This window comes from Jatropha curcas, chromosome 10, assembly GCF_041381405.1.
Source record: "Jatropha curcas cultivar XTBG-Jc1 chromosome 10, XTBG_Jcur_1.0, whole genome shotgun sequence".
Classification (NCBI taxonomy): Eukaryota; Viridiplantae; Streptophyta; class Magnoliopsida; order Malpighiales; family Euphorbiaceae; genus Jatropha; species Jatropha curcas.
In genome coordinates, this window is record NC_143160.1 from 7,358,388 (window position 1) to 7,373,695 (window position 15,308).

At 29.3% G+C, this 15,308-nt stretch overlaps 3 protein-coding genes across 3 annotated transcripts; all 3 read right to left on the bottom strand.

Annotated features, from left to right (window-relative positions):
• Positions 1-468: 468 nt before the first annotated feature.
• LOC105640691 (DNA glycosylase superfamily protein) lies at positions 469-3,845 on the bottom strand. The gene is made up of 5 exons (XM_012225086.4): positions 3,290-3,845; positions 1,578-1,635; positions 1,351-1,434; positions 1,123-1,264; positions 469-985 (listed from the first exon to the last, which is right to left on the bottom strand). The coding sequence occupies exons 1-5, from the start codon at positions 3,693-3,695 to the stop codon at positions 707-709; spliced, it is 969 nt and encodes a 322-aa protein (XP_012080476.2). The 5' UTR covers positions 3,696-3,845; the 3' UTR covers positions 469-706.
• Positions 3,846-6,884: 3,039 nt separating this feature from the next.
• Positions 6,885-8,775, bottom strand: LOC105640692 (UDP-glycosyltransferase 89A2). Its single transcript, XM_012225087.4, has one exon. It carries the CDS (start codon positions 8,516-8,518, stop codon positions 7,079-7,081), a length of 1,440 nt encoding a protein of 479 aa, XP_012080477.1. The 5' UTR covers positions 8,519-8,775; the 3' UTR covers positions 6,885-7,078.
• A 3,528-nt stretch (positions 8,776-12,303) lies between these two features.
• On the bottom strand, positions 12,304-13,191 carry LOC105640786 (protein GOLVEN 7). The gene is made up of 3 exons (XM_012225179.4): positions 13,090-13,191; positions 12,850-12,884; positions 12,304-12,737 (listed from the first exon to the last, which is right to left on the bottom strand). The coding sequence occupies exons 1-3, from the start codon at positions 13,181-13,183 to the stop codon at positions 12,459-12,461; spliced, it is 408 nt and encodes a 135-aa protein (XP_012080569.1). The 5' UTR covers positions 13,184-13,191; the 3' UTR covers positions 12,304-12,458.
• Positions 13,192-15,308: the final 2,117 nt, after the last annotated feature.

Genomic DNA, 15,308 nt, shown 5'->3' on the forward strand with positions numbered 1-15,308 from the left:
AAAAGAATTTAGTAACTAAACTAATATATACATCAAATTAGGCCGTAATTGAAGTCCAAGCCCAACATTTGTCCCTTATGGGCTCAAAACAATGCTTGCTTCTTGGGTCATTAATGGGCCTTTCTGGTTTACTTTTGGGAAGAGCTATGGGCAAACTCTCATCAACTTGGACAGCTGGGTCTAGGTTTGGCTCTAGGAGGAAAAAAGAGCTGTTACACCGGAATTCTACCAAAGATATCAGTACAAAGAAAATGAATATACATAAAATATATATAAATATTTTATATATACATATTAAATTGATTTTTAACTCCAGTTTCAATTTAGAGTTTAATCTTAGCGCTAATTTTGATTTCAAAATCTTATAATTTATGGATTGATTGATTATTAAACTAAGAAAAACACCTTATTATCGATATTATTTTTAAATAATTTTTGGCCGAATCAATTCGAGCCTTAAAATAAAACTATACTCAAATCAAAACCATCTATTAATTGATTGAAAGATGACCATTGACAATAAAAAAAGAAAAGAAAAGAAAATGAGCTATTAAAAATCCCAATTACATGTTTTCTATCCGATTTTATCATACAAAACACAAGATTAGAACTAAAAATTAAATTAAAAAGACCATCCAAATCACTTGTATTTACATTATCCCTTTGGAGAGCTCTCACAATCTCACTTGAAAGAGTTTGGAAATAATTAGATATGCCTCCATGGTCTTTCTGCTAGACTTACACATTCACCATACCTAAAACAATCAACAAGATGATCAATCGTCAACCCTGCTGCTTGCATGAACGAGTAAACTATCACCGGTCCGACAAACCGGAATCCTCTTTTCAGTAAATCCTTGCTAATTATCTCTGCTTTGGGAGTTCTTAATGGAACATTTCTTGGATATTTGTATCTATTGATCATTGGTTTGTAATTCACATACCCCCACATATAGCTACTAAATGATCCAAATTCCCTCTCAATCTGCAAAACATTTAAAACCCAATTAAAATTAATTGATGAATATTAATTAATATGTGAATATATTAAATACAATTTTCTCTTTTTATAAAATTTCATTCATACCAAAATAGGTTTTAAATATTTGTTAAAAGACTTGCCTTCACTATGCATTTGGCATTGTCTGCTATGCACCTAACTCTGGTCTCAGCCAACATGATTGTCTTGTCAGAGGCTATTTCTGTGATTTCCTTCTCTCCCATTTTGGCAACAATCTTAGGATCAAATCCAGCAAAAGCTTCTCTATGGATTTATTTATCAAAAAACCATAATTCAGTTTTTATATAATAAAATAACAAAATGATTTAAAAAAAAAAAAAAAAAATTACCTGAATAATTCTCTTCTTTTTAAAATTTCAGTCCAATTGTAGTCCATCAACATACCAGACAAGGCAAGTAGCTCGAACAATTTGCTGTTTTGGATTAGATTACAATCTCTGATTAATATTTAATTAAGTGGGTATGCCACTCCACAATTATTAGTAGGTACAATCCTTTGAATATTAATTAAATATATAATATCTATTTTTTAGTTCCAATAATATTAATCACTTACTTATCGTCATAGACCGGAACTCCCCAGCATTCATCATGAAATGCGACATATACTTCATCTACACACATTAAAATGTATATAATTAATTATGTTTTTATAAAGAAAAAATAAAAAATTGTACATTTTAATTATATTATATTTCATTACTGCTCATAAAATATAAATTGCAATAAAATAGTATAATTAAAAATATAGTAAACAATATTAGAAATGCCTATTACCCGCTAACCAAATATAGCTTTAATTGTCATAACATATAGTTTTGGGTTGGTTCAGCTACTAGAAAATACAATAAGTCTCTTAATTTCTTAATAAGAAAACTTTACCAATCATTAACATTTCCTTTATTTTTAGGATTTCCAAGAGATTTTACGTTCTAACCACTTAAGAAAATCTTCAAAGGTTTAGCAATGAAGCAACCATCTCATGCACTGCAGACTCCTCCTTTTTATAATTTCTTAGCAGGACTTTGTTGATGTAAGCAAATCCTATTTCGTCCCAAGAAACTATACATTAAATTTTGATATCAACCATTATCTCAATTATTTAATTTGAGTAATTCAGCGGAAAATCTCAATATGATCAAATTGAAAAAATAATTAAAATTTAGTGACTCATTCGAAAGAAATTAATCTTTTACGGTCAAATTTTTTAAAATTATCTTAAAATTAATCTCCAATGCCATTATTTATTTGAATGGTGCATGTTACTAGAGTCAGTTCTGTAAAAGTCATAGAACATAAAAATGATATGAATATACCGACATGATATGAAGCAGGGGTGGCTACGGTTCCGGAACCGGCGGTTCCGGTTCCAAAAAAACTGGAATCGGAATCGAACCGAAAATTTCTGGTTCCGGTTCCGGTTTGAAATCGAACGGTTTTGGTTCCGGTTCCGGGTCCCGGTACGGTATCAAAATCGACGGTTCCGATCAATTTTCCGACCGGTTTTTCAGTAAATCGCATAATTTTAAATTTTAAATTTTGAAGACCGGTTTTCAAAATTTAATAAATTTGTGAAAGTTATTTGTAAAAAAAATACACCTAAAAAATTAAAAAATGGTTCAATTAAATTTATTTTTTTAAAGACTTGAACTTAATTATTTTTTTTAAAAAAATTCTTCAACTGAATTTATTTTTTGTTTAAAAAAGTTTGAGATTTCACAACAAAATTAAAAAAAAAAAAAAAAACACAAAACTGACAGTTTCTAATGGCTAGAACAGCCGGTTCGAACTGGCGGTTCTAACCGGCCAGAGAACCAGCTGTTCCAATCCGGTTTTGACCGGTTTTGTGGAACCGCCGGTTTACGGTTCCACAAATCTGGAATGGAAACCGAACCAGAAATCTCCGGTTTCAGTTTCGGTTCGGACCGGTTCAGGTTCCCGCCTGTTCCAGTTACGGTTCGGAACCTGTTCGAACCGACGATTCCGTTCCTAAAACCGTACTATGGCCACCCTAAATGAAGCACTTACGTGGAGAGATAAACCTGAAATGAAATTTGTTTTATATCCAAAAGGTACAAGAATACCCGTGAAAAAAAAAAAAAAGGTATCATATGCATAAAGTTCTATATTTAGTAAGGATCAAGAATTGAAAAAAAAAAAAAAAAAAAAATTGGACTTGTTAGAGACAAGATAGATATACCGAGGAAATAACTTTAACCCTAACATCATGCGCTGTATAAAAAGCAAGGAAAAATTTATATTTTTTACCACTGTTCTTTGTAATCCAATTGCACCTCGTCAACTCTCCACCATTAGACTCTTGAGATTGCATGCTCTGTTGCTGTTGCTGCTGTTGTTGAACATTCTTGGAGACAGGTGGTGGTGGTGCTTCTCTTCTTGCTGGCGGCGGAGAAATTAAACGAAGAGCTAAAGATATCTTCTGTTCAAGTGGAGTTGAATAATCTGTAAGAGAAGAGTCATTGGAGTTCTGCGATAGAGATAATGATAGTGATGATAAAGAAAGAGAAGAGTTGCTTCTGTTTAACCCGATTGGGTACACTTTCTTGAGGTGTTTAGAGAAAAAGCCTTGGCTGCTTGGCTTTATCTCTTTTTCTTTCATGAAAATGTTCTTCTTCTCTACAACTTGTTTCCTTACTAGAGTTGCTTTGGACATATTGTTAGGCTTAGCAAACAGAAGATGGAGATGAAAGAGACAAAAGAACAAATTAAGTGGTGTTCTGTCTGAAATTGGGGTAGATAGAAAAAATAAAATAAAATAAAATAAGGGTTTGATTTATATGTGATGAGAAGAGTTTATAAAGGTCAGGGTTTTTAAGAAGTGTGATTGTGTGAGAGAGGTCTAATGCTGCAACTAAGTTGGTGAAAGGTGGATTTCATTATGGATTACTCTCTATATGCTTCTTGGTTTTTAAGCAAGACAAGCAAATATATATATATATATATATATATATATATATATATGAAAAAAAAAAATGAAGCTTGTGAATTTGTAGAAATTTGACTTGAAAAAAAAAAGAAAACAAAATAATTGGTAGTAGAGAAAGATTCTTGCAATTTTCTTTAATTATGGTTGTTGTTTCTTGTCTAGTAGTTCAGTCTTAAGGTTATCTATATTTCAATACTTTGTTTACTAATAAAATTTATGATTTTGACTAATTAAATTAATTAGTCTAATTAATTTTCAGGACCACATTATCCTTCCATCAAATATATTACTATTCAATTCATATTTCTAATTATGTGGAGTCATCAGTCATGAGTACCAGGAATATTTCATTAATGTCCATATATATTTATAGTTGCTACCATCAATTAAAAACCTTTTAATGTTATAAATTAACTCTTTTTTTTCTTGTATATATTTAATTATTTCAAAATTTTTCTCTAGCTGGCTAGATAGCTATGTGAATTTATTTTTGTTGTCCTATTATAAACATGTTAGTATGAAATTAATTAATTAATTGCAATTGCACTTCTAATCACACTTTAATCTCCAAATTGTTGTATGAACTTTTAGTTGCAGAGTGTTTTTCTGAGCTCAAGTGTAATAATGGGACCAAGTTATTCTTAACTTGTACTCCTGAAGGTTTGAGGCATACCTATTGCCTGCATAGATAAAGAAATCTCATCCCACATTTTTTGTTTTTCTTCTTACATTGTCAAGATTATATGTAGATGGACTATGCATTTACTAATAAGAATATCTTTCAGTTGGGCTTTGTTTACTAGCACAAGTTTAGTGTAAGGTGTGCATTGGTAAATGATGTGCTCTTCTCTCCTTACAATTAAATTATGTTTGTATTTGAGACCATGTAAGTGCAACCAACAAGTGCATTTTATAATCAATAAGGTGCTGATTGAACTGTTAAGCGACTTCAATACCTCTAAAGATAAAAAAATAAGTTCGATTCTGGAAAAACGCATATTGCTAGAAGAGTAAAAAAACGTTACGCTTTACGGTACGAGAGATATTATTATTAGCAGAAAACACTATGAAAATGGAGATGGAAATCCATGAATACTGTCTTTAGATTGCAAGAAATCCTTCAACAAGTCATCTACAAGTGCCCACCCTTCTGAAATGACATGACAAGGATACTATTTTCAAGCGATTTGCAACATGATAGAAACGAGGGGTGTGAGATATGAAGGATATAATTTCCCAACATAATCAATTTACTTTTCAAAGTATTCTGCCAATTTTTATTTTTCAATTCCAAGAATTTTCTTTTTAATTTTAATCAAGCAATCTTTATTTTCCAAGTATTATTTTTTTATAATTTCCACATTTCAAGTTATTGGTGGAGGTTTACTGTCAATTTAGTTTTAACAACTGTATGATTTGGTCCAACAGTTGTTCAAAGGAAAGCAAAATTGCCCGCAGTGATATGCTTTGCATATCAAGACATACTTTAGCAGTAAGTGCATATACAATCTGATAATAGATTTAAGTTCGGATCTTGTTTCTAGTACTCAAAAAAGAAAAAAAAGTTTGATATGTTTTGATCATGGCACACTATAATTCTCAAATATCAAGATTTGTACACTCAAATTTGTTTTTAGAACTACCAATTTGCAAATAGATTCTATGAAATGGAATATTATTAGAATGCAGATGTCATTCTTGACATATATAATCGCATCATCTTTCGACGGGAGTATCTTGCTAAAAAAAAAAAAAAAAAAAAGAAAAACCATTAAATCAAGGTATTCCATCAATACGAATAGCATTTTTAATTAAACTGAATTAATTAAATTTTTTTGATCTAACTGAATTTAATCAAATTAATCATCTAATTGAATTTAAATGAATCATTTTAATCAAATTAATTTTGATTATTAATTGAACCAAAATAAAAAAATCTAATTAACCGATCAAATTTGACCAATATTACTAATAAATTGAATTTAATTGAAATTTATTACTAAATTCTATTATTTCTACTTAATAAAACAATCTAATTTTTGGTGCCGATTAATTTGAGTAATTTAATTTGATTAACTTCCAATCAAACTTTTAACCGATCTCCAAATTAAATTTCTTCTTTCAAACCATCAACTGAATATTTAAATATTTAATTACTGAATTGAATTGACTAAATTAATCCAATCAAATATTTACCTCTAAATTTGGTGATTTGAGTTTCTTTAGTTTTTTGGAAAAAAAAAAAACCATTAGTCGAATAAGGAAGAGTAACATATACAAGTAAAATATACTTTTTTTTATGAAAATAAAACATCCAATTTTTATTTGTATTTTTTTTTTATTTTCATCTAGTATATACAAAGAAAATTTATATATATATATATTTTTTTTTTTTTTTGGGGGGGATTATTTATATCTTATATATGGAGAATCCAAAATGTCTGAATTTACAATGCCTTTTAGTAAGTGAGGCAAAGAAGTAAAAGTGGGAAAATTACAATTAACTAAGAATAATCTGCTGAAACGAGCCAAGAAATTAGCTGCTTGATTTCCCTCTCGGTAGACATGGCAGAAAGAGACATTGGATCCCGAGATATTCTTGACCTGTTTGGCCAATTGAGGCTTATCGGCTGAATCTGAGGAGGTGATAAAGTCAATTGTAGATTTGGAGTCACTCTCTATAATAAGGGGAAAATTTATATATATATTATTAATAATTACTATTATATAAAGGAAAATTTTGTTTTTAACTAAGATTTATAAAAGATCAAAAATAAAATAATTACTTTCTAAGAGATTGAAGCATTAACAAGGAGAATTGGAACACATGATTTTGGAATTGAACAAGAATTGTGGCCACGTTCTAATCAATTTCGATTATAAGAACTAGAACTACTCCTTCCTTTTGAAATCAAAAATTGAATTGGAAAGTTTCTTCTACCTCAAATTTTAAAATAGTAGCACAACAAACAATGATTTAAAATTGTAAAATAGTACACTTAAAAAAAAAAAAAAAAAAACAAAAGACACGAATACATTATTGACTAGGAAAAATATACATATTACTCGATTTTTTTTTATTTAAATTCTAGTTACACCCCCTCAACAAATTATATTAGTCTTTTTTGTCTTCTGATTTGCATAATTTCATTGACCAGTGCATCCAAGTCTCCCAAAGACTTGCCGCCATTTTTCACACCTTCAATTGCTTTGCTTTTCAACTCTTTAGCTCTCATTTTCTCTTGTTCACGTACAACTCCATTCATTGACTCACCAATCACTTTCCCCAATTCTTCCGAGTCAGGCACCGAGTCAGCCCCCATGCACACTCTTACTGCCACACCCAAGTAATCCACCAACAGCCTCTCATTCACAAATTGGTCAGCCTCCATAGGCCAAGCCAATATCAAAACCCCATTAGCAATAGCCTCTTGCACCGAGTTCCAGCCGCAGTGACTCAGAAATCCACCTATAGCTCGGTGACTCAGTAACATAGCCTGTGGTGCCCAACCCCTCATTACTATCCCTCTCCCAGCTACCCGTTCCTCAAACCCATCGGGTACTACCCCATACCCATTTCCCATTTGCTGGGTTGTACCTGTTTTCACTACCCAAATGAATCGGGCCATACTCTTTTCAAGACCCGAAGCCAATGCCTCCATTTGTCTTTTACTCATCAATTTTTGACTCCCAAAGCTAACATAGAGCACGGATCCATCCGGGCATCCATTTAACCAATCAAACACATGGGCAATCGAATTCAAATCCGGGTTTCCTCTGCTGGAGTGATCTGGACCCAACAAACATAGCGGGCCAACTCCATAAACCCGTTCGTGACCCATTTTTCTCTTCAAAAAGCCGAAATATTCGCTGTCTACAGCATCAAAGCTATTGAAGATATAGCCATAACTCAGGCTATTAGCAACCATTCCTTCCTGAACAATCCGCCAATCGGGATCCGAATCCCTGTACAACTGGATTACAGAAGGCAAATGCTCCGCCTTAAACGACGGAGTTCTGGGCAAGTCAACAAAATCAACCACATCTAAACTCTTTACCGTCTCCAGATGATTCCAACAATGATCAAGAACAGAAGCAAGAAACGCACCAGTGCACCAGAAAACGAATCTCGGGATCTGCATATCATTAGCCAAGTGCATAGTCCATCCAAGGAAGGAATCAGAAATGAGAGCAACAGGAGGATTAGAGTGTGATCGAAACCACTGGATAATTGGATCATAAAGCTTACTTAAGGCAACCATTATTGGAAAATTGCCGGCGTTACCAAGCTCTTTGACGTTTTCAACACCTGCTGGAAGTAAATGGTGAGATGGAAAATTGAGAGTTAAAGTTTGGATTTGTGGATGAGTAGAGAGGAGAGGAGAGAGAGTAGGGAGATTTTTGGGTGTGGTTATGATGGTGATGGTAAAGTTACGACAAGCGAGTTGGTGAGTTACGTCTAAGAGAGGGAGGGTATGGCCTTGAGCCGGGTAGGGAAAGACTAGGATGTGCGGCGGTTTCTCGCCGGCGGTAGCGGTGGAGGCGGACATGTTAAATCGATTGTTAGGAGATGCTGTGGCTCAAAACGGCTATGGAATTTGGTGATGGAAATGATATTTTTGCCTTTTTTTTGTTTTTTATTAATTATAGTAGACTATAAAAAAGATAGTTGCTTGACTACCTGCTTGACTTTTTTTTTTTTTTTTTTTTTTTGTCTTTTTAAATAAAAAGTCAAGTGATGAACGGAAATACTTAACGATTTTGAAATAAATGGGAGATAGGTGTATGGGCCTGTGTCTGGCCCACATTGCCACTATTTAGTCCAACCCTCCACATTTTTTTCACTTCTTATATACCTAAATTTGTTTTTTTTTTTTTTTCTTGAAGATATCATAAAAAAGATATAAATTTGATAATGATAATTTGCTGTCTAACGTGATTTTTTTCTCTCTAATGTGATTGGCTAAAAAATAAATTACATTTAAGCAATATTTAAATTTGATTTTTTACCTAAATCTAAATATTATTGTCTAAAGAAATAAATAAAAAAATATTTATTTTAATTGAACATATTACTTTCTGTTTTAGTCAAGATTCCGTTACCAAAAAAAAATAACTGCAAATGAAAATAATTTTATTCTTGTTTATATTTAGATAGGGTGAAAGTATTCCTACAATTTATAAATTACAAAAAAATCTTTAAGGTTTCTCATGTTATTGGTTAAAAAAGTAAAGATAATTTAATTTGATTGGTCACATTGGTTTTCTATTTAGATCTAAATTATATTGGCTAATAAATGAAATAAAAAATTATTATTGTAAAATATTGTAATTATAAATTTTAATTTAGGAAATTGATTGTGTAATAAGAAAATTATTTTAATTAAAAATTATTAAGTAATATATATTATATTAATATTAACATAATTTGGACAAACGTAAAAAATGTTACTATATTAAATTTTTTACAAACATAAAGAACATGTTAAGTTAAAAACAATTTATAACGGTGGATATTGATATTATAGATATTATTAAAAGTGATATAAAATTAAATTATATGTCATTAATATTAAATTCAGTATATATCATTAATCATAATTGTTTTATTTAATTTTAATTAGAAATTAAAATCATATTATGGAAGTTTTTTCTTATCGCGCGTGTATATATATGTTTACTCTCTCTAGAAAAAAAAATATATATTATAAACTTAGTAATTAGAATCCTACTGTGAAAGTTTTGTTCTATCATACTACTATATATGTAATTGCTTTTTACAAGGAACAAATCACCATAAAATTTATTTATTTTGTTGTAAATTTTATTTTCTTTGGTTATTAAGATTTTATTTAAATTTTGCTACAAAGAATTTTTTTTGTTCGCTATAAACAACATGTTGAAGACTTTTTGCCTTAGTATTGGCAACTAATTTTTTGTTTTGCTATTTAAATGATATTTTTTAATTAATTTTCAATATTTTAATAAAATAATAGAAAACAAGTTGTGAAAAATATTTTCAAAAATAAATTGACCCTTATTTGTACCTTGCCAGAGGAAAAATGTCACTATTTGATGCATAGTTGCTACACATAGAATTAATTAATTTATATAGTTTATTCTTTTATTAAAAATTGTCAAGTACATTATTAATTTTTTCTATATTTAATTGCAACATTTATTTATTATTTTTCTAAGAAATTTAATAATTTTCGATTAGCAAGATGATTTTCCATATTTGATTGTGATATTTATCTATTAATTCTGTAAGAAAATTTAGTGGTCTTCAACGAGATTATAAATTAAAGGGGTGAATATGTATGACCACACTTCAATTTCAAACTAAATCAAACACATTAAAATCAATATCAAACCACGGTCAACAATGTTTGGTTTCAAATCACAATCAAAATTGTATATTTATAGTTAAACTTTGGTTCTTATTTTTTTAAATCAAGAATTGTTGGTTTCAATTTAGAACCATGAAAAAATATTTTCAAAGAAACTATAGATTTTGTCTTTTTGTTTTATTATAATTTTTGAAAATAAATTCTAAGACTTTTTATTAAATTGGGTAGTCTTTTTCAATACTATTTATTATTATTATTATTATTATTATTATTATTATTATTATTATTTATTCGAGCTATAAATATAAAATATAATTTTAAAAAACTTGAAAAAAATAATCTAATTTCATTTTTAAATCGAAATATAATTAAAATCAACAGTCCAAAACCATCGTAAAAATTGTCTAAAAACAGTTCGGTTTCAGTTTCACCTTTATTGTAACTAGAATCTGCGATTGTAGTACCGTGATCATACCTAAGGATGAAGGTGAAAGTCAAATCCGGATGTAAAAGATATTTACCTTTATTATCAGATAATGACTTTATTATCTTGTTAGATTATATTATAATTGCAATTGAATATAAAAAACATGGCTTTTGGCCATTTTAGGCATGTAATGTCTTTTAATAAAAAAATTGAATACAAGGAGAAAACTATACATATGAAATGCTAGATTTTTTGAAATGTAATGATTATATATCAAAATGTTATATGGATTTTGATTTTTTTTTTTTTTTTTTTTTATATTTCGTATGTGCAGCATATGGTTTGGTTTGGACATATGATTTAGAACCACTTATTTTATTTAAATATTATTTTAAATCTGAAAAGACCTATCTCACTAGTTATAACTAATGACGTTATTAAACATTAATTTTTGAACTTACCAATTCAACTAAAAAATTTTAAGGATTAATATTTTATAATTGACATTAGAAGAACTAATATTTAATTATAATCCTAATATCGCCAATTAAATTATGACATTAAATAACTAATATTTGAACTCAATTACTATGATGATGGTTAATATTTGTATTTAATAGTAAAAATAAAAATAAAAATATTTTAATATTAAAATTAATAAAAAGACAGATATTACTAAGGATTCATATTTAAATTTAATTAGAAATCATCACATTTAAATTTAAATTTATCATTAAAAAATATTAAATCACGAGTCTAATTAATTAATCAATATAGACAAGGTGAAAAGTATATTATTAAAACTAATTTAGTGGAGTGAACAGATTAACTGAATAGGGTTATATAGTCCTCCTAAACTTCAATTATTTTCCTACTTAATTTGGAAAACTCCTCAGCTGTTCATTTAAAAATCATTTATTTCAAAAAAAATTATATATTTCAATAGGTTATTTCTTTTTCAAAATATCATATATAGTAGATACACGCTTCTATTTCTCCATGTGTTTACCAAAACATCGTACTACTTTTGTAAATAAGATTATCATTAACTCTTGTTTCGAATAAATAAAGTTCATAAGATTTAGTGAAATTTATTGATATATTTAAATTTTCATATGTTGATACGAAAAGATGACGAAGATTTAAATTTTATAAATTAATTTAAATATAATTAAACTAAATTTTACAAAATAATATGGAATTTTCTAATAAATTTTATAAATTTAAACGACTCAAAAGGTTGATGGTAAAACTATTCATCCTCCTAATCTTTTAAAATTATTATGCTAGTTATATTTTAGAAAATAAAAGTAAATTAATTTTCAATTTTAAATTTATTCTAAACACGAAAAATTTATTTACAAATGAATTTTATGTCTAAAATTCATTTTTTTTTTTATATCAAACGTAAAAAATATGTTTTAATTTAAATCTTCTTCCTGGATATGTTCGAGACTTTAACGTTTAAAGGAAGTGAATCTCTTGATATTACTTGAAGACACTTAAAAAAGGGTACTCCAAAAAGAAAAAAGGAAAGGAAGCTTTGCAATTACATCCATCTGACAATCACTTGATAAGAAGGAGTAATAAACAAACAGATTGGTCACAAAAAGGGGTATATAATCTAGCAAAAAAAACAGAAACTATCTTCTTCCAAAAAGAAACAGAAACTATCTTCTTACATTTTATTATATTAAACACTTCCTTTTTCCTTCAGTTGTTTTTGGGTGGGTGATGCCTAGGTGCATGATAATCAGCACTGAAAGCTACAAAACCATCTTCTTGTTTTACCGTTTTAGGCAAATGAGTTGGCTTTTTCTGCCATTTTCTTTTGTTGCCTGTTTCTTTTGCATGGAGTTCTTCATTTGCTGTCCAATTAGGGTTTCCGGTCACTCCAACTCCTGCATTGATGCCTTCAGTATCCACTCTCTTGTTGTCAACCATTAATTTCCTCCCTCCAATTCCACTCCCAGTAACAAACACTTCTTCCTCCTACATGACATGAAATTACCACCACATGCAAATCAACTCAAGAGTGAAAGAAAAAGGAATTTATATTTAAGAAAATTAATTAATTATTGTAATAAAAAATTTCATTGACTACCTTTTCAGTTGAAGAAACAGCATCATCTTCTACAACTGTAAAATGAAAATCTCATCGTCATTCGAATATCAATTCCACTCTGCTAAAACTAACCTAACGATGAGCAATCTGCGTCTATTTCATAGTGCAAATTAATTAAAAGTGGTAAATTCAATAACCCAAAAACTACATTTTCTTCAAGAATTTGATTTCAATTTTAAAGAATTCTGACTATTAAGAAAAAAAAAGCCATGTACGTACCTCCATGGGCATGAGCAGTGAAGAGGCATGCAGAAGTCAAAAGAAGCACTAGGGCTAAGCATATGAACTTCATGCTTAGGGAAGCCATTAACATATCTTCACCTTGTTTAGTCCCTTAATAAAAAAGAGAAAATAAATAAAGGCACATAATTAGATATTTATAGTCAGATGATCAGTTCAAGAGTCAAATATAGCTTTGTAGTCCCAACATTCGCTTTTCCCATCATGTTCAAGTAGGCAAATTTTAATTAATTTATTAATACCTTCTTAATGTTTTCAAAAAAAAAAAACAAAGTCATACTAACATTATAACAGTATCAATTTGCATGAACACTCGTGCCATCACATGTGTCAATTGCACCAACGATTTCGAAAATCTCAAAGCATTAATTAATTACTATCAATAACAATATTTTTTTGTGCACTTTAGTTGGAAAAAGAGCGAAATTAGTAATTTAGAGTAGTCATTAATTGGTGAGTGAACCAATATAGATTTAGAGGATTAAAGGAGATGGATACAATGACGTGGAATGGAAGGTACGTGTGTTTCCCTCCTGTCTGCCGCCATACGATCTACGAGAAAAGCAATTAGGGTTTTTCTTTGTTTGCAGGAGCTTTTCAATGTGTTTCTCATGTATTGAGAACTATGGTTATGTATTCGCTACCTCATGGCTTGAACATTAGTATTTTAGAACAATTCAATCAATGCCAGAATGCAAAATGGAACAAATGAATCCCTAGGTGTTTAAGATTTATGTTTCAGATTGTTGTAAGAAAGTTCGAGTTCCACCCATTCTAGGGGCGGAAATAAACTTCAAAATTAGGAGGATAAAAAAAATATAAAACATTAAAGGGTTGAATAAAAAAATTATACTATTTTATAAAGAAAATTTTTTAAAATAATTTAGAGTCTGATAGGATCCAAACTCTCTCGATTCCTCCCTTTGGTTTTGCACTAGTTATCGGTGGTTTTTTTGTATTCTATAAAGAATGTAAGAAGTAGGAAATGTAAATGGGAGTAGTTGTTGAAGCTTGGCCCGGCGTTACAATTAAAATAATTTTATTTTCACAATATTTAATAATTTGGTGAAATTTCCTACCACACTAAAAAATGGGGAAACTTGGAAAATGTTCAAACGTTAATTTGTAAAATAATTAATGATAAATGTTTCAACAATCAAAAACTTGACCACGTGTGGATTGGTGATGCATAAGATGTTTAGAAGTTAAAAAGCCTTATAGTGACTTTTATAATGGTTTGAAGACTGTGTTTCTATGAATTTCAATACTAAAACCTCCAAACATCTTTCCTTTAATTGGAAATTGTGCTTGCAAAATAGCCCTGAGGAGGCCAGAAGCATGTTCTGCCCGTACACAAGTCTTGCACCCTACCCACATGCTTTATGCATCCCAATGGATAATTTTATTTACAAATATAATATTTATGCATTTCAAGTAATTGACTATCAAAACGACATCCACTTTCATGAGAAAAAAAAAATTTTATTAAAACAAACTTCCATAGTTAGAATAGAAGGAAGATTCCCTGTTGAGAGGATCTGTTGGCACATGGCAAACTTGGTTGTCAATAGAACTAATCTCATTTCATACCACCATGTATGTCTGTGTGGGTGTACATTGTGTATCTATATAAACCAAATGAAGTTAAATTGGAAACTAAATTTACATTCTTCGAATTTTAAATTAATATTACATAAATTATAAATTAGATAAATCATTTGACTCTTAAATTCATGAACCAACACTCTAATACTCAAAAGGTTTACTAATTTATTATGTGATTGACTTGCTTAGATTGAATTTATAGACCCGCTTATAGATCAAATTAATATTTAAAAATCTCTGTAGGGTATCAAAATGAGTCATGATTCGCCTAACTCAGAAATTAAACGGGTTAGGATTGAGTCTAAATAAGTTTATGTCATAAATAGATAATCCATATATGACATGAGTTTAAATGAGTTATGTCATAAATTGACTCATCTAACCTGTTTATTTGAAAATAAAAATATAATTTCATTATTAAACGGATTATGTGAATTATATGTATTATATATGTTGTGTTTTTGATCCAAATATGACATATTTTAATTAAATTTGATTAAATTTTTTGACTCATATATAATCAATTTAATTAAACGGCTTATACATATCGTGCTCGTATCACTCGTTTAATTTCTATATCGTGTTTATGTTTA